Source organism: Odontesthes bonariensis, chromosome 1 (assembly GCF_027942865.1).
Source record: "Odontesthes bonariensis isolate fOdoBon6 chromosome 1, fOdoBon6.hap1, whole genome shotgun sequence".
In the NCBI taxonomy this organism is placed as follows: domain Eukaryota; kingdom Metazoa; phylum Chordata; class Actinopteri; order Atheriniformes; family Atherinopsidae; genus Odontesthes; species Odontesthes bonariensis.
Window position 1 is genome coordinate 48,326,897 of NC_134506.1, and position 19,924 is coordinate 48,346,820.

Sequence of the window (19,924 nt, forward strand, 5' to 3'; positions counted from 1 at the left end):
GGTGTGAACAGGCTGACCAGAGAAGAGGATCAGGTGTGAACAGGCTGACCAGAGAAGAGGATCAGGTGTGAACAGGCTGACCAGAGAAGAGGATCAGGTGTGAACAGACTGACAGACCAGAGAAAAGGATCAGGTGTGAACAGACTGACAGAGAAGAGGATCAGGTGTGAACAGGCTAACCAGAGAAGAGGATCAGGTGTGAACAGGCTGACAGACCAGAGAAGAGGATCAGGTGTGAACAGGCTGACCAGAGAAGAGGATCAGGTGTGAACAGACTGACCAGACAAGAGGATCAGGTGTGAAAAGACTGACCAGACAAGAGGATCAGGTGTGAAAAGACTGACAGACCAGAGAAGAGGATCAGGTGTGAACAGACTGACCAGAGAAGAGGATCAGGTGTGAACAGGCTGACAGACCAGAGAAGAGGATCAGGTGTGAACAGACTGACAGACCAGAGAAGAGGATCAGGTGTGAACAGACTGACAGACCAGAGAAGAGGATCAGGTGTGAACAGGCTGACCAGAGAAGAGGATCAGGTGTGAACAGACTGACAGACCAGAGAAGAGGATCAGGTGTGAACAGACTGACCAGAGAAGAGGATCAGGTGTGAACAGGCTGACCAGAGAAGAGGATCAGGTGTGAACAGACTGACCAGAGAAGAGGATCAGGTGTGAACAGACTGACAGACCAGAGAAGAGGATCAGGTGTGAACAGACTAACCAGAGAAGAGGATCAGGTGTGAACAGACTGACAGACCAGAGAAGAGGATCAGGTGTGAACAGACTGACAGACCAGAGAAGAGGATCAGGTGTGAACAGACTGACAGACCAGAGAAGAGGATCAGGTGTGAACAGACTAACCAGAGAAGAGGATCAGGTGTGAACAGACTGACAGACCAGAGAAGAGGATCAGGTGTGAACAGACTGACAGACCAGAGAAGAGGATCAGGTGTGAACAGACTAACCAGAGAAGAGGATCAGGTGTGAACAGACTGACAGACCAGAGAAGAGGATCAGGTGTGAACAGACTGACAGACCAGAGGATCAGGTGTGAACAGACTAACCAGAGAAGAGGATCAGGTGTGAACAGACTGACAGACCAGAGAAGAGGATCAGGTGTGAACAGGCTGACCAGAGAAGAGGATCAGGTGTGAACAGACTAACCAGAGGATCAGGTGTGAACAGGCTGACAGACCAGAGAAGAGGATCAGGTGTGAACAGGCTGACAGACCAGAGAAGAGGATCAGGTGTGAACAGGCTGAGCAGAGAAGAGGATCAGGTGTGAACAGACTGACCAGAGAAGAGGATCAGGTGTGAACAGACTGACAGACCAGAGAAGAGGATCAGGTGTGAACAGGCTGACAGACCAGAGAAGTGGATCAGGTGTGAACAGACTGACAGACCAGAGAAGAGAATCAGGTGTGAACAGGCTGACAGACCAGAGAAGTGGATCAGGTGTGAACAGACTGACAGACCAGAGAAGAGGATCAGGTGTGAACAGGCTGACAGACCAGAGAAGAGGATCAGGTGTGAACAGACTGACAGACCAGAGAAGAGGATCAGGTGTGAACAGGCTGACAGACCAGAGAAGTGGATCAGGTGTGAACAGACTGACAGACCAGAGAAGTGGATCAGGTGTGAACAGACTGACAGACCAGAGAAGAGGATCAGGTGTGAACAGGCTGACCAGAGAAGAGGATCAGGTGTGAACAGACTGACCAGAGAAGAGGATCAGGTGTGAACAGACTGACCAGAGAAGAGGATCAGGTGTGAACAGGCTGACAGACCAGAGAAGAGGATCAGGTGTGAACAGGCTGACAGACCAGAGAAGAGGATCAGGTGTGAACAGACTGACCAGAGAAGAGGATCAGGTGTGAACAGACTGACAGACCAGAGAAGAGGATCAGGTGTGAACAGGCTGACAGACCAGAGAAGTGGATCAGGTGTGAACAGGCTGACTGACCAGAGAAGTGGATCAGGTGTGAACAGGCTGACAGACCAGAGAAGAGGATCAGGTGTGAACAGACCAGAGAAGAGGATTAGGTGTGAACAGACTGACAGACCAGAGAAGAGGATCAGGTGTGAACAGGCTGACAGACCAGAGAAGAGGATCAGGTGTGAACAGGCTGACCAGAGAAGAGGATCAGGTGTGAACAGGCTGACCAGAGAAGAGGATCAGGTGTGAACAGACTAACCAGAGAAGAGGATCAGGTGTGAACAGGCTGACCAGAGAAGAGGATCAGGTGTGAACAGGCTGACTGACCAGAGAAGAGGATCAGGTGTGAACAGGCTGACCAGAGAAGAGGATCAGGTGTGAACAGGCTGACCAGAGAAGAGGATCAGGTGTGAACAGGCTGACTGACCAGAGAAGAGGATCAGGTGTGAACAGGCTGACCAGAGAAGAGGATCAGGTGTGAACAGGCTGACCAGAGAAGAGGATCAGGTGTGAACAGGCTGACTGACCAGAGAAGAGGATCAGGTGTGAACAGGCTGACCAGAGAAGAGGATCAGGTGTGAACAGGCTGACAGACCAGAGAAGAGGATCAGGTGTGAACAGACTGACAGACCAGAGAAGAGGATCAGGTGTGAAAAGACTGACCAGACAAGAGGATCAGGTGTGAAAAGACTGACAGACCAGAGAAGAGGATCAGGTGTGAACAGACTGACCAGAGAAGAGGATCAGGTGTGAACAGGCTGACAGACCAGAGAAGAGGATCAGGTGTGAACAGACTGACAGACCAGAGAAGAGGATCAGGTGTGAACAGACTGACAGACCAGAGAAGAGGATCAGGTGTGAACAGGCTGACCAGAGAAGAGGATCAGGTGTGAACAGGCTGACCAGAGAAGAGGATCAGGTGTGAACAGACTGACCAGAGAAGAGGATCAGGTGTGAACAGACTGACCAGAGAAGAGGATCAGATGTGAACAGACTAACCAGAGGATCAGGTGTGAACAGGCTGACAGACCAGAGAAGAGGATCAGGTGTGAACAGACTGACCAGAGAAGAGGATCAGGTGTGAACAGGCTGACAGACCAGAGAAGAGGATCAGGTGTGAACAGACTGACCAGAGAAGAGGATCAGGTGTGAACAGACTGACAGACCAGAGAAGAGGATCAGGTGTGAACAGGCTGACAGACCAGAGAAGAGGATCAGGTGTGAACAGGCTGACCAGAGAAGAGGATCAGGTGTGAACAGACTAACCAGAGAAGAGGATCAGGTGTGAACAGGCTGACCAGAGAAGAGGATCAGGTGTGAACAGGCTGACAGACCAGAGAAGAGGATCAGGTGTGAACAGACTGACCAGAGAAGAGGATCAGGTGTGAACAGGCTGACTGACCAGAGAAGAGGATCAGGTGTGAACAGGCTGACTGACCAGAGAAGAGGATCAGGTGTGAACAGGCTGACCAGAGAAGAGGATCAGGTGTGAACAGACTGACCAGAGAAGAGGATCAGGTGTGAACAGGCTGACTGACCAGAGAAGAGGATCAGGTGTGAACAGGCTGACTGACCAGAGAAGAGGATCAGGTGTGAACAGGCTGACTGACCAGAGAAGAGGATCAGGTGTGAACAGGCTGACCAGAGAAGAGGATCAGGTGTGAACAGGCTGACCAGAGAAGAGGATCAGGTGTGAACAGACTGACAGACCAGAGAAAAGGATCAGGTGTGAACAGACTGACAGAGAAGAGGATCAGGTGTGAACAGGCTAACCAGAGAAGAGGATCAGGTGTGAACAGGCTGACAGACCAGAGAAGAGGATCAGGTGTGAACAGGCTGACCAGAGAAGAGGATCAGGTGTGAACAGACTGACCAGACAAGAGGATCAGGTGTGAAAAGACTGACCAGACAAGAGGATCAGGTGTGAAAAGACTGACAGACCAGAGAAGAGGATCAGGTGTGAACAGACTGACCAGAGAAGAGGATCAGGTGTGAACAGGCTGACAGACCAGAGAAGAGGATCAGGTGTGAACAGACTGACAGACCAGAGAAGAGGATCAGGTGTGAACAGACTGACAGACCAGAGAAGAGGATCAGGTGTGAACAGGCTGACCAGAGAAGAGGATCAGGTGTGAACAGACTGACAGACCAGAGAAGAGGATCAGGTGTGAACAGGCTGACCAGAGAAGAGGATCAGGTGTGAACAGACTGACCAGAGAAGAGGATCAGATGTGAACAGACTGACAGACCAGAGAAGAGGATCAGGTGTGAACAGACTGACAGACCAGAGAAGAGGATCAGGTGTGAACAGACTGACAGACCAGAGAAGAGGATCAGGTGTGAACAGACTGACTGACCAGAGAAGAGGATCAGGTGTGAACAGGCTGACCAGAGAAGAGGATCAGGTGTGAACAGACTGACCAGAGAAGAGGATCAGATGTGAACAGACTAACCAGAGGATCAGGTGTGAACAGGCTGACAGACCAGAGAAGAGGATCAGGTGTGAACAGACTGACAAGAGAAGAGGATCAAGTGTGAACAGGCTGACCAGAGAAGAGGATCAGGTGTGAACAGACTGACCAGAGAAGAGGATCAGGTGTGAACAGACTGACCAGAGAAGAGGATCAGGTGTGAACAGGCTGACCAGAGAAGAGGATCAGGTGTGAACAGACTGACCAGAGAAGAGGATCAGGTGTGAACAGGCTGACAGACCAGAGAAGAGGATCAGGTGTGAACAGACCAGAAAAGAGGATCAGGTGTGAACAGGCTGACCAGAGAAGAGGATCAGGTGTGAACAGACTGACCAGAGAAGAGGATCAGGTGTGAACAGACTGACAGACCAGAGAAGAGGATCAGGTGTGAACAGGCTGACAGACCAGAGAAGTGGATCAGGTGTGAACAGACTAACCAGAGAAGAGGATCAGGTGTGAACAGACTGACCAGAGAAGAGGATCAGGTGTGAACAGACTGACAGACCAGAGAAGAGGATCAGGTGTGAACAGGCTGACCAGAGAAGAGGATCAGGTGTGAACAGGCTGACCAGAGAAGAGGATCAGGTGTGAACAGGCTGACAGACCAGAGAAGAGGATCAGGTGTGAACAGACTGACAGACCAGAGAAGAGGATCAGGTGTGAACAGGCTGACCAGAGAAGAGGATCAGGTGTGAACAGGCTGACAGACCAGAGAAGAGGATCATGTGTGAACAGGCTGACAGACCAGAGAAGAGGATCAGGTGTGAACAGACTGACCAGAGAAGAGGATCAGGTGTGAAAAGGCTGACAGACCAGAGAAGAGGATCAGGTGTGAACAGACTAACCAGAGAAGAGGATCAGGTGTGAACAGACTGACCAGAGAAGAGGATCAGGTGTGAACAGGCTGACTGACCAGAGAAGAGGATCAGGTGTGAACAGGCTGACAGACCAGAGAAGTGGATCAGGTGTGAACAGGCTGACCAGAGAAGAGGATCAGGTGTGAATAGACTAACCAGAGGATCAGGTGTGAACAGGCTGACTGACCAGAGAAGAGGATCAGGTGTGAACAGACTAACCAGAGGATCAGGTGTGAACAGACTGACAGACCAGAGAAGAGGATCAGGTGTGAACAGGCTGACAGACCAGAGAAGAGGATCAGGTGTGAACAGGCTGACAGACCAGAGAAGAGGATCAGGTGTGAACAGACTGACAGACCAGAGAAGAGGATCAGGTGTGAACAGGCTGACAGACCAGAGAAGAGGATCAGGTGTGAACAGGCTGACAGACCAGAGAAGAGGATCAGGTGTGAACAGACTGACCAGAGAAGAGGATCAGGTGTGAACAGGCTGACAGACCAGAGAAGAGGATCAGGTGTGAACAGACTGACCAGAGAAGAGGATCAGGTGTGAACAGGCTGACAGACCAGAGAAGAGGATCAGGTGTGAACAGGCTGACAGACCAGAGAAGAGGATCAGGTGTGAACAGGCTGACAGACCAGAGAAGAGGATCAGGTGTGAATAGACTAACCAGAGAATCAGGTGTGAACAGGCTGACTGACCAGAGAAGAGGATCAGGTGTGAACAGGCTGACTGACCAGAGAAGAGGATCAGGTGTGAACAGGCTGACTGACCAGAGAAGAGGATCAGGTGTGAACAGGCTGACTGACCAGAGAAGAGGATCAGGTGTGAACAGACTGACAGACCAGAGAAGAGGATCAGGTGTGAACAGGCTGACAGACCAGAGAAGAGGATCAGGTGTGAACAGGCTGACTGACCAGAGAAGATGATCAGGTGTGAACAGACTGACAGACCAGAGAAGAGGATCAGGTGTGAACAGACTGACAGACCAGAGAAGAGGATCAGGTGTGAACAGACTGACCAGAGAAGAGGATCAGGTGTGAACAGACTGACTGACCAGAGAAGAGGATCAGGTGTGAACAGACTGACCAGAGAAGAGGATCAGGTGTGAACAGACTGACTGACCAGAGAAGAGGATCAGGTGTGAACAGACTGACCAGAGAAGAGGATCAGGTGTGAACAGACTGACTGACCAGAGAAGAGGATCAGGTGTGAACAGACTGACTGACCAGAGAAGAGGATCAGGTGTGAACAGACTGACCAGAGAAGAGGATCAGGTGTGAACAGACTGACCAGAGAAGAGGATCAGGTGTGAACAGACTGACTGACCAGAGAAGAGGATCAGGTGTGAACAGACTGACAGACCAGAGAAGAGGATCAGGTGTGAACAGGCTGACAGACCAGAGAAGAGGATCAGGTGTGAACAGACTGACCAGAGAAGAGGATCAGGTGTGAACAGGCTGACTGACCAGAGAAGAGGATCAGGTGTGAACAGACTGACAGACCAGAGAAGAGGATCAGGTGTGAACAGACCAGAGGATCAGGTGTGAACAGACTGACAGACCAGAGAAGAGGATCAGGTGTGAACAGGCTGACCAGAGAAGAGGATCAGGTGTGAACAGACTGACAGACCAGAGAAGAGGATCAGGTGTGAACAGGCTGACCAGAGAAGAGGATCAGGTGTGAACAGACCAAAGAAGAGGATCAGGTGTGAACAGACTAACCAGAGAAGAGGATCAGGTGTGAACAGACTGACCAGAGAGGAGGATCAGGTGTGAACAGACTGACAGACCAGAGAAGAGGATCAGGTGTGAACAGGCTGACCAGAGAAGAGGATCAGGTGTGAACAGACTGACCAGAGAAGAGGATCAGGTGTGAACAGGCTGACAGACCAGAGAAGAGAATCAGGTGTGAACAGGCTGACCAGAGAAGAGGATCAGGTGTGAACAGGCTGACCAGAGAAGAGGATCAGGTGTGAACAGGCTGACAGACCAGAGAAGAGAATCAGGTGTGAACAGGCTGACAGACCAGAGAAGAGAATCAGGTGTGAACAGGCTGACCAGAGAAGAGGATCAGGTGTGAACAGGCTGACCAGAGAAGAGGATCAGGTGTGAACAGGCTGACAGACCAGAGAAGAGGATCAGGTGTGAACAGGCTGACAGACCAGAGAAGAGAATCAGGTGTGAACAGGCTGACAGACCAGAGAAGAGGATCAGGTGTGAACAGACTGACAGACCAGAGAAGAGGATCAGGTGTGAACAGGCTGACAGACCAGAGAAGAGGATCAGGTGTGAACAGGCTGACAGACCAGAGAAGAGGATCAGGTGTGAACAGACTGACAGACCAGAGAAGAGGATCAGGTGTGAACAGACTGACAGACCAGAGAAGAGGATCAGGTGTGAACAGGCTGACCAGAGAAGAGGATCAGGTGTGAACAGACTGACAGACCAGAGAAGAGGATCAGGTGTGAACAGACTGACCAGAGAAGAGGATCAGGTGTGAACAGGCTGACCAGAGAAGAGGATCAGGTGTGAACAGACTGACCAGAGAAGAGGATCAGGTGTGAACAGACCAGAAAAGAGGATCAGGTGTGAACAGACTGACCAGAGAAGAGGATCAGGTGTGAACAGACTGACCAGAGAAGAGGATCAGGTGTGAACAGACTAACCAGAGGATCAGGTGTGAACAGGCTGACAGACCAGAGAAGAGGATCAGGTGTGAACAGACCAGAAAAGAGGATCAGGTGTGAACAGACCAGAAAAGAGGATCAGGTGTGAACAGACTAACCAGAGGATCAGGTGTGAACAGACTGACAGACCAGAGAAGAGGATCAGGTGTGAACAGACTGACAGACCAGAGAAGAGGATCAGGTGTGAACAGACTGACCAGAGAAGAGGATCAGGTGTGAACAGGCTGACAGACCAGAGAAGAGGATCAGGTGTGAACAGACTAACCAGAGAAGAGGATCAGGTGTGAACAGGCTGACAGACCAGAGAAGTGGATCAGGTGTGAACAGACTGACCAGAGAAGAGGATCAGGTGTGAACAGACTGACAGACCAGAGAAGAGGATCAGGTGTGAACAGGCTGACCAGAGAAGAGGATCAGGTGTGAATAGACTGACAGACCAGAGAAGAGGATCAGGTGTGAACAGACTAACCAGAGAAGAGGATCAGGTGTGAACAGGCTGACAGACCAGAGAAGAGGATCAGGTGTGAACAGACTAACCAGAGAAGAGGATCAGGTGTGAACAGGCTGACAGACCAGAGAAGAGGATCAGGTGTGAACAGACTAACCAGAGAAGAGGATCAGGTGTGAACAGACTGACAGACCAGAGAAGAGGATCAGGTGTGAACAGACTAACCAGAGAAGAGGATCAGGTGTGAACAGGCTGACAGACCAGAGAAGAGGATCAGGTGTGAACAGGCTGACCAGAGAAGAGGATCAGGTGTGAATAGACTAACCAGAGGATCAGGTGTGAACAGGCTAACCAGAGGATCAGGTGTGAACAGACTAACCAGAGGATCAGGTGTGAACAGACTGACAGACCAGAGAAGAGGATCAGGTGTGAACAGGCTGACAGACCAGAGAAGAGGATCAGGTGTGAACAGACTGACCAGAGAAGAGGATCAGGTGTGAACATACTAACCAGAGAAGAGGATCAGGTGTGAACAGACTGACAGACCAGAGAAGAGGATCAGGTGTGAACAGACTAACCAGAGAAGAGGATCAGGTGTGAACAGACTGACCAGAGAAGAGGATCAGGTGTGAACAGACTGACAGACCAGAGAAGAGGATCAGGTGTGAACAGACTAACCAGAGAAGAGGATCAGGTGTGAACAGACTAACCAGAGAAGAGGATCAGGTGTGAACAGACTGACAGACCAGAGAAGAGGATCAGGTGTGAACAGACTAACCAGAGAAGAGGATCAGGTGTGAACAGGCTGACAGACCAGAGAAGAGGATCAGGTGTGAACAGGCTGAGCAGAGAAGAGGATCAGGTGTGAACAGACTGACCAGAGAAGAGGATCAGGTGTGAACAGACTGACAGACCAGAGAAGAGGATCAGGTGTGAACAGGCTGACCAGAGAAGAGGATCAGGTGTGAATAGACTAACCAGAGGATCAGGTGTGAACAGGCTGACTGACCAGAGAAGAGGATCAGGTGTGAACAGACTAACCAGAGGATCAGGTGTGAACAGACTGACAGACCAGAGAAGAGGATCAGGTGTGAACAGACTAACCAGAGGATCAGGTGTGAACAGACTAACCAGAGGATCAGGTGTGAACAGACTGACAGACCAGAGAAGAGGATCAGGTGTGAACAGGCTGACCAGAGAAGAGGATCAGGTGTGAACAGGCTGACAGACCAGAGAAGAGGATCAGGTGTGAACAGACTGACCAGAGAAGAGGATCAGGTGTGAACAGGCTGACAGACCAGAGAAGAGGATCAGGTGTGAACAGACTGACAGACCAGAGAAGAGGATCAGGTGTGAACAGACTGACCAGAGAAGAGGATCAGGTGTGAACAGGCTGACAGACCAGAGAAGAGGATCAGGTGTGAACAGGCTGACAGACCAGAGAAGAGGATCAGGTGTGAATAGACTAACCAGAGGATCAGGTGTGAACAGGCTGACTGACCAGAGAAGAGGATCGGGTGTGAACAGACTAACCAGAGGATCAGGTGTGAACAGACTGACAGACCAGAGAAGAGGATCAGGTGTGAACAGACTGACAGACCAGAGAAGAGGATCAGGTGTGAACAGACTAACCAGAGAAGAGGATCAGGTGTGAACAGACTGACAGACCAGAGAAGAGGATCAGGTGTGAACAGACTGACCAGAGAAGAGGATCAGGTGTGAACAGGCTGACAGACCAGAGAAGAGGATCAGGTGTGAACAGGCTGACCAGAGAAGAGGATCAGGTGTGAACAGACTAACCAGAGGATCAGGTGTGAACAGACTGACAGACCAGAGAAGAGGATCAGGTGTGAACAGACTGACAGACCAGAGAAGAGGATCAGGTGTGAACAGGCTGACAGACCAGAGAAGAGGATCAGGTGTGAACAGGCTGACAGACCAGAGAAGAGGATCAGGTGTGAACAGACTGACAGACCAGAGAAGAGGATCAGGTGTGAACAGGCTGACAGACCAGAGAAGAGGATCAGGTGTGAACAGACTGACAGACCAGAGAAGAGGATCAGGTGTGAACAGACTGACCAGAGAAGAGGATCAGGTGTGAACAGACTGACAGACCAGAGAAGAGGATCAGGTGTGAACAGACTAACCAGAGAAGAGGATCAGGTGTGAACAGGCTGACAGACCAGAGAAGAGGATCAGGTGTGAACAGGCTGACAGACCAGAGAAGAGGATCAGGTGTGAACAGGCTGACCAGAGAAGAGGATCAGGTGTGAATAGACTAACCAGAGGATCAGGTGTGAACAGGCTGACTGACCAGAGAAGAGGATCAGGTGTGAACAGGCTGACAGACCAGAGAAGAGGATCAGGTGTGAACAGACTGACAGACCAGAGAAGAGGATCAGGTGTGAACAGACTAACCAGAGAAGAGGATCAGGTGTGAACAGACTGACAGACCAGAGAAGAGGATCAGGTGTGAACAGACTGACAGACCAGAGAAGAGGATCAGGTGTGAACAGACTGACAGACCAGAGAAGAGGATCAGGTGTGAACAGGCTGACAGACCAGAGAAGAGGATCAGGTGTGAACAGACTGACAGACCAGAGAAGAGGATCAGGTGTGAACAGACTGACCAGAGAAGAGGATCAGGTGTGAACAGGCTGACAGACCAGAGAAGAGGATCAGGTGTGAACAGGCTGACCAGAGAAGAGGATCAGGTGTGAACAGGCTGACAGACCAGAGAAGAGGATCAGGTGTGAACAGGCTGACTGACCAGAGAAGAGGATCAGGTGTGAACAGGCTGACTGACCAGAGAAGAGGATCAGGTGTGAACAGACTGACCAGAGAAGAGGATCAGGTGTGAACAGACTGACAGACCAGAGAAGAGGATCAGGTGTGAACAGACCAAAGAAGAGGATCAGGTGTGAACAGACTAACCAGAGAAGAGGATCAGGTGTGAACAGACTGACCAGAGAGGAGGATCAGGTGTGAACAGACTGACAGACCAGAGAAGAGGATCAGGTGTGAACAGACTGACAGACCAGAGAAGAGGATCAGGTGTGAACAGGCTGACCAGAGAAGAGGATCAGGTGTGAACAGACCAAAGAAGAGGATCAGGTGTGAACAGACTAACCAGAGAAGAGGATCAGGTGTGAACAGACTGACCAGAGAGGAGGATCAGGTGTGAACAGACTGACCAGAGAAGAGGATCAGGTGTGAACAGGCTGACCAGAGAAGAGGATCAGGTGTGAACAGGCTCACAGACCAGAGAAGAGAATCAGGTGTGAACAGGCTGACCAGAGAAGAGGATCAGGTGTGAACAGGCTCACAGACCAGAGAAGAGAATCAGGTGTGAACAGGCTGACCAGAGAAGAGGATCAGGTGTGAACAGGCTGACCAGAGAAGAGGATCAGGTGTGAACAGGCTGACAGACCAGAGAAGAGGATCAGGTGTGAACAGGCTGACAGACCAGAGAAGAGAATCAGGTGTGAACAGGCTGACAGACCAGAGAAGAGAATCAGGTGTGAACAGGCTGACAGACCAGAGAAGAGGATCAGGTGTGAACAGGCTGACAGACCAGAGAAGAGGATCAGGTGTGAACAGGCTGACAGACCAGAGAAGAGAATCAGGTGTGAACAGGCTGACAGACCAGAGAAGAGGATCAGGTGTGAACAGACTGACAGACCAGAGAAGAGGATCAGGTGTGAACAGGCTGACAGACCAGAGAAGAGGATCAGGTGTGAACAGGCTGACAGACCAGAGAAGAGGATCAGGTGTGAACAGACTGACAGACCAGAGAAGAGGATCAGGTGTGAACAGACTGACAGACCAGAGAAGAGGATCAGGTGTGAACAGACTGACAGACCAGAGAAGAGGATCAGGTGTGAACAGGCTGACCAGAGAAGAGGATCAGGTGTGAACAGACTGACAGACCAGAGAAGAGGATCAGGTGTGAACAGACTGACCAGAGAAGAGGATCAGGTGTGAACAGACCAGAAAAGAGGATCAGGTGTGAACAGACTGACCAGAGAAGAGGATCAGGTGTGAACAGGCTGACCAGAGAAGAGGATCAGGTGTGAACAGACTGACCAGAGAAGAGGATCAGGTGTGAACAGACCAGAAAAGAGGATCAGGTGTGAACAGACTGACCAGAGAAGAGGATCAGGTGTGAACAGACTGACCAGAGAAGAGGATCAGGTGTGAACAGACTAACCAGAGGATCAGGTGTGAACAGGCTGACAGACCAGAGAAGAGGATCAGGTGTGAACAGACCAGAAAAGAGGATCAGGTGTGAACAGACTAACCAGAGGATCAGGTGTGAACAGACTGACAGACCAGAGAAGAGGATCAGGTGTGAACAGACTGACAGACCAGAGAAGAGGATCAGGTGTGAACAGACTGACAGACCAGAGAAGAGGATCAGGTGTGAACAGACTAACCAGAGGATCAGGTGTGAACAGACTGACAGACCAGAGAAGAGGATCAGGTGTGAACAGGCTGACACACCAGAGAAGAGGATCAGGTGTGAACAGACTGACCAGAGAAGAGGATCAGGTGTGAACAGACTGACCAGAGAAGAGGATCAGGTGTGAACAGACCAGAAAAGAGGATCAGGTGTGAACAGACTAACCAGAGGATCAGGTGTGAACAGACTGACAGACCAGAGAAGAGGATCAGGTGTGAACAGGCTGACACACCAGAGAAGAGGATCAGGTGTGAACAGACTGACCAGAGAAGAGGATCAGGTGTGAACAGGCTGACCAGAGAAGAGGATCAGGTGTGAACAGACTAACCAGAGAAGAGGATCAGGTGTGAACAGGCTGACAGACCAGAGAAGTGGATCAGGTGTGAACAGACTAACCAGAGAAGAGGATCAGGTGTGAACAGACTAACCAGAGAAGAGGATCAGGTGTGAACAGACTGACCAGAGAAGAGGATCAGGTGTGAACAGACTGACAGACCAGAGAAGAGGATCAGGTGTGAACAGGCTGACCAGAGAAGAGGATCAGGTGTGAACAGGCTGACAGACCAGAGAAGAGGATCAGGTGTGAACAGGCTGACAGACCAGAGAAGAGGATCAGGTGTGAACAGACTGACAGACCAGAGAAGAGGATCAGGTGTGAACAGACTGACCAGAGAAGAGGATCAGGTGTGAACAGACTGACAGACCAGAGAAGAGGATCAGGTGTGAACAGACTAACCAGAGAAGAGGATCAGGTGTGAACAGGCTGACAGACCAGAGAAGAGGATCAGGTGTGAACAGGCTGACAGACCAGAGAAGAGGATCAGGTGTGAACAGGCTGACCAGAGAAGAGGATCAGGTGTGAATAGACTAACCAGAGGATCAGGTGTGAACAGGCTGACTGACCAGAGAAGAGGATCAGGTGTGAATAGACTAACCAGAGGATCAGGTGTGAACAGGCTGACTGACCAGAGAAGAGGATCAGGTGTGAACAGACTGACAGACCAGAGAAGAGGATCAGGTGTGAACAGGCTGACAGACCAGAGAAGAGGATCAGGTGTGAACAGACTGACAGACCAGAGAAGAGGATCAGGTGTGAACAGACTGACAGACCAGAGAAGAGGATCAGGTGTGAACAGACTGACAGACCAGAGAAGAGGATCAGGTGTGAACAGGCTGACCAGAGAAGAGGATCAGGTGTGAACAGGCTGACAGACCAGAGAAGAGGATCAGGTGTGAACAGACTGACCAGAGAAGAGGATCAGGTGTGAACAGGCTGACAGACCAGAGAAGAGGATCAGGTGTGAACAGGCTGACAGACCAGAGAAGAGGATCAGGTGTGAACAGGCTGACCAGAGAAGAGGATCAGGTGTGAACAGGCTGACCAGAGAAGAGGATCAGGTGTGAACAGGCTGACAGACCAGAGAAGAGGATCAGGTGTGAACAGGCTGACAGACCAGAGAAGAGGATCAGGTGTGAACAGGCTGACCAGAGAAGAGGATCAGGTGTGAACAGGCTGACAGACCAGAGAAGAGGATCAGGTGTGAACAGACTGACCAGAGAAGAGGATCAGGTGTGAACAGGCTGACAGACCAGAGAAGAGGATCAGGTGTGAACAGGCTGACCAGAGAAGAGGATCAGGTGTGAATAGACTAACCAGAGGATCAGGTGTGAACAGGCTGACTGACCAGAGAAGAGGATCAGGTGTGAACAGACTGACAGACCAGAGAAGAGGATCAGGTGTGAACAGGCTGACAGACCAGAGAAGAGGATCAGGTGTGAACAGACTGACAGACCAGAGAAGAGGATCAGGTGTGAACAGACTGACAGACCAGAGAAGAGGATCAGGTGTGAACAGACTGACCAGAGAAGAGGATCAGGTTTGAACAGGCTGACAGACCAGAGAAGAGGATCAGGTGTGAACAGGCTGACCAGAGAAGAGGATCAGGTGTGAACAGGCTGACAGACCAGAGAAGAGGATCAGGTGTGAATAGACTAACCAGAGAATCAGGTGTGAACAGGCTGACTGACCAGAGAAGAGGATCAGGTGTGAATAGACTAACCAGAGAATCAGGTGTGAACAGGCTGACTGACCAGAGAAGTGGATCAGGTGTGAACAGGCTGACCAGAGAAGAGGATCAGGTGTGAACAGGCTGACAGACCAGAGAAGAGGATCAGGTGTGAACAGACCAAAGAAGAGGATCAGGTGTGAACAGACTAACCAGAGAAGAGGATCAGGTGTGAACAGACTGACCAGAGAGGAGGATTAGGTGTGAATAGACTAACCAGAGAATCAGGTGTGAACAGACCAAAGAAGAGGATCAGGTGTGAACAGACTAACCAGAGAAGAGGATCAGGTGTGAACAGACTGACCAGAGAGGAGGATTAGGTGTGAACAGGCTGACCAGAGAGGAGGATCAGGTGTGAACAGACTGACAGACCAGAGAAGAGGATCAGGTGTGAACAGACTGACAGACCAGAGAAGAGGATCAGGTGTGAACAGGCTGACCAGAGAAGAGGATCAGGTGTGAACAGGCTGACCAGAGAAGAGGATCAGGTGTGAACAGGCTGACAGACCAGAGAAGAGGATCAAGTGTGAACAGGCTGACAGACCAGAGAAGAGAATCAGGTGTGAACAGGCTGACCAGAGAAGAGGATCAGGTGTGAACAGGCTGACCAGAGAAGAGGATCAGGTGTGAACAGGCTGACAGACCAGAGAAGAGAATCAGGTGTGAACAGGCTGACCAGAGAAGAGGATCAGGTGTGAACAGGCTGACCAGAGAAGAGGATCAGGTGTGAACAGGCTGACCAGAGAAGAGGATCAGGTGTGAACAGGCTGACCAGAGAAGAGGATCAGGTGTGAACAGGCTGACAGACCAGAGAAGAGAATCAGGTGTGAACAGGCTGACAGACCAGAGAAGTGGATCAGGTGTGAACAGACTGACAGACCAGAGAAGAGGATCAGGTGTGAACAGACTGACAGACCAGAGAAGAGGATCAGGTGTGAACAGACTGACAGACCAGAGAAGAGGATCAGGTGTGAACAGACTGACAGACCAGAGAAGAGGATCAGGTGTGAACAGGCTGAGCAGAGAAGAGGATCAGGTGTGAACAGGCTGACAGACCAGAGAAGAGGATCAGGTGTGAACAGACTGACCAGAGAAGAGGATCAGGTGTGAACAGGCTGACAGACCAGAGAAGAGGATCAGGTGTGAACAGACTAACCAGAGAAGAGGATCAGGTGTGAACAGGCTGACAGACCAGAGAAGAGGATCAGGTGTGAACAGACTGACCAGAGAAGTGGATCAGGTGTGAACAGGCTGACCAGAGAAGAGGATCAGGTGTGAACAGGCTGACCAGAGAAGAGGATCAGGTGTGAACAGACTGACCAGAGAAGAGGATCAGGTGTGAACAGACTGACAGACCAGAAAAGAGGATCAGGTGTGAACAGGCTGACCAGAGAAGAGGATCAGGTGTGAACAGGCTGACAGACCAGAGAAGAGGATCAGGTGTGAACAGGCTGACAGACCAGAGAAGAGGATCAGGTGTGAACAGACTGACCAGAGAAGAGGATCAGGTGTGAACAGACTGACCAGAGAAGAGGATCAGGTGTGAACAGACTGACAGACCAGAGAAGAGGATCAGGTGTGAACAGACTGACAGACCAGAGAAGAGGATTAGGTGTGAACAGGCTGACAGACCAGAGAAGAGGATCAGGTGTGAACAGACTGACAGACCAGAGAAGTGGATCAGGTGTGAACTGACAGACCAGAGAAGAGGATTAGGTGTGAACAGGCTGACAGACCAGAGAAGAGGATCAGGTGTGAACAGGCTGACCAGAGAAGAGGATCAGGTGTGAACAGACTAACCAGAGAAGAGGATCAGGTGTGAACAGACTGACCAGAGAAGAGGATCAGGTGTGAACAGGCTGACAGACCAGAGAAGAGGATCAGGTGTGAACAGGCTGACTGACCAGAGAAGAGGATCAGGTGTGAACAGGCTGACTGACCAGAGAAGAGGATCAGGTGTGAACAGACTAACCAGAGGATCAGGTGTGAACAGACTGACTGACCAGAGAAGAGGATCAGGTGTGAACAGACTGACAGACCAGAGAAGAGGATCAGGTGTGAATAGACTAACCAGAGGATCAGGTGTGAACAGACTGACAGACCAGAGAAGAGGATCAGGTGTGAACAGGCTGACCAGAGAAGAGGATCAGGTGTGAACAGACTGACAGACCAGAGAAGAGGATTAGGTTTGAACAGACTGACAGACCAGAGAAGAGGATCAGGTGTGAACAGACTGACCAGAGAAGAGGATCAGGTGTGAACAGACTGACAGACCAGAGAAGAGGATTAGGTGTGAACAGACTGACAGACCAGAGAAGAGGATCAGGTGTGAACAGGCTGACCAGAGAAGAGGATCAGGTGTGAACAGGCTGACCAGAGAAGAGGATCAGGTGTGAACAGACTGACAGACCAGAGAAGAGGATTAGGTGTGAACAGACTGACAGACCAGAGAAGAGGATCAGGTGTGAACAGACTGACAGACCAGAGAAGAGGATCAGGTGTGAACAGGCTGACCAGAGAAGAGGATCAGGTGTGAACAGACTGACAGACCAGAGAAGAGGATTAGGTGTGAACAGACTGACAGACCAGAGAAGAGGATCAGGTGTGAACAGACTGACAGACCAGAGAAGAGGATTAGGTGTGAACAGACTGACAGACCAGAGAAGAGGATCAGGTGTGAACAGGCTGACCAGAGAAGAGGATCAGGTGTGAACAGACTGACAGACCAGAGAAGAGGATTAGGTGTGAACAGACTGACAGACCAGAGAAGAGGATCAGGTGTGAACAGACTAACCAGAGAAGAGGATCAGGTGTGAACAGGCTGACCAGAGAAGAGGATCAGGTGTGAACAGACTGACAGACCAGAGAAGAGGATTAGGTGTGAACAGACTGACAGACCAGAGAAGAGGATCAGGTGTGAACAGACTGACCAGAGAAGAGGATCAGGTGTGAACAGACTGACAGACCAGAGAAGAGGATCAGGTGTGAACAGGCTGACCGACCAGAGAAGAGGATCAGGTGTGAACAGACTGACAGACCAAAGAAGAGGATCAGGTGTGAACAGACTGACAGACCAAAGAAGAGGATCAGGTGTGAACAGGCTGACCGACCAGAGAAGAGGATCAGGTGTGAACAGGCTGACCAGAGAAGAGGATCAGGTGTGAACAGACTGACCAGAGAAGAGGATCAGGTGTGAACAGACTGACAGACCAGAGAAGAGGATCAGGTGTGAACAGGCTGACAGACCAGAGAAGAGGATCAGGTGTGAACAGGCTGACCAGAGAAGAGGATCAGGTGTGAACAGGCTGACAGACCAGAGAAGAGGATCAGGTGTGAACAGACTGACCAGAGAAGAGGATCAGGTGTGAACAGACTGACCAGAGAAGAGGATCAGGTGTGAACAGACTGACAGACCAGAGAAGAGGATCAGGTGTGAACAGACTGACAGACCAGAGAAGAGGATCAGGTGTGAACAGACTGACAGACCAGAGAAGAGGATCAGGTGTGAACAGACTGACAGACCAGAGAAGAGGATCAGGTGTGAACAGACTGATCAGAGAAGAGGATCAGGTGTGAACAGACTGACCAGAGAAGAGGATCAGGTGTGAACAGACTGACAGACCAGAGAAGAGGATCAGGTGTGAACAGACTAACCAGAGAAGAGGATCAGGTGTGAACAGGCTGACCAGAGAAGAGGATCAGATGTGAACAGGCTGACCAGAGAAGAGGATCAGGTGTGAACAGGCTGACCAGAGAAGAGGATCAGGTGTGAACAGGCTGACCAGAGAAGAGGATCAGGTGTGAACAGACTGACCAGAGAAGAGGATCAGGTGTGAACCTGCTCACTGATCCACACAGAACAGCTTCTATAAACCAGAGTCCGGCAGCCTGATCTAAAGCATCACAGATCTTTGTTTGTTTGTTTGTTTGTCAGTAAACAGCTGACCGAGCGTTGCCATGGTGAAGTGTCTGCAGTCCTACCTGTGTGTCCTCGCAGCTGCTGCCTCCGTCTCTGCTCGGCTGCTCTGATCCTCAGCGCCGCTCTGAGCGGCTTGTTTTCTGCTGTTTACCCTGTCGCCATGACGACGTCCTGTCCAACACCAGGGAGGGGAGGGGCAGGAGACGCCCATCAGCTCCCAGGAGGAGAGGTCAGAGGTCAAGCTGCTGCGAGACTGAAGGAAAAACACGAGAAAAGATTTAAAAAGGGTCGACATGTAAATGTTACAAAGTTCTGCTGCCAAGGAGACTCAGAGACTTTTATCCAAAGCGACTTACAATCAGTGTGTTCCACACCGGCAGGCAAAATAACTTCAGGTCACAAGAAATCATAAGTGCATTTCCTTCCAAAACCAAACAGCCAAGAGCAGAACTAGTGCTAGAGTAAGTGCAGTAAGTTAGGTACCGAGACACATGGGAAGACAGTTTAGGAAACAAAGACAGTTTACTTTAGCCTAATAACTCCCACCGTAAAGGGTGTTCTGAACTGATGAAACAGTGTCACACTCAAGCTCAGACCTCCGATCACTGTATTTTCTTTGGTTTATTTTGTATAAGCATTTATGCTTTACATGCTAAACTGACTAGCACCTATACAGTTGACCATGCCGGTCGCCAGGTAATCAACTGAAAATGACACAAATATAAAACAAAACCACAACATTAATTACACGGACATATTATTCACTGTATAATCCGCATACATAAACATATTTATGGTATATTTTAAAGTTTCAATCACTTTTTATACATATCTCTTAACTCACCAGCTCAGCTTCGCCAGTCACAACAACGACATCCATAAAAAAGATCCGGCAAGTTACTACATCCGCCCCAAATAAAAACGGGAGTAAATTCTAACACCATGAAATCACCACAAATATAACAAATGGTAGAAAATAAACCAACATGTTTGAAAAACAGGAGAACTTCACACAAAGACAGTTTAGAAAACAAAGACAATTTGGGAAACAAAGACAGTTTAGGAAACCAATCAGTG

General features: G+C 50.2%; 1 protein-coding gene across 1 annotated transcript in view; it reads right to left on the reverse strand.

The window, feature by feature from the left end:
* LOC142397766 (tubulin polymerization-promoting protein family member 3-like) overlaps positions 1 to 19,062 on the reverse strand; it is a 35,483-nt gene extending 16,421 nt beyond the window's left edge. The window contains exon 1 of the mRNA XM_075481869.1: positions 18,910 to 19,062. Coding sequence (XP_075337984.1) covers positions 18,910 to 19,058 — 149 coding nt within the window. The 5' untranslated portion in view covers positions 19,059 to 19,062. The remainder of the gene's footprint in view (positions 1 to 18,909) is intronic.
* Positions 19,063 to 19,924: the final 862 nt, after the last annotated feature.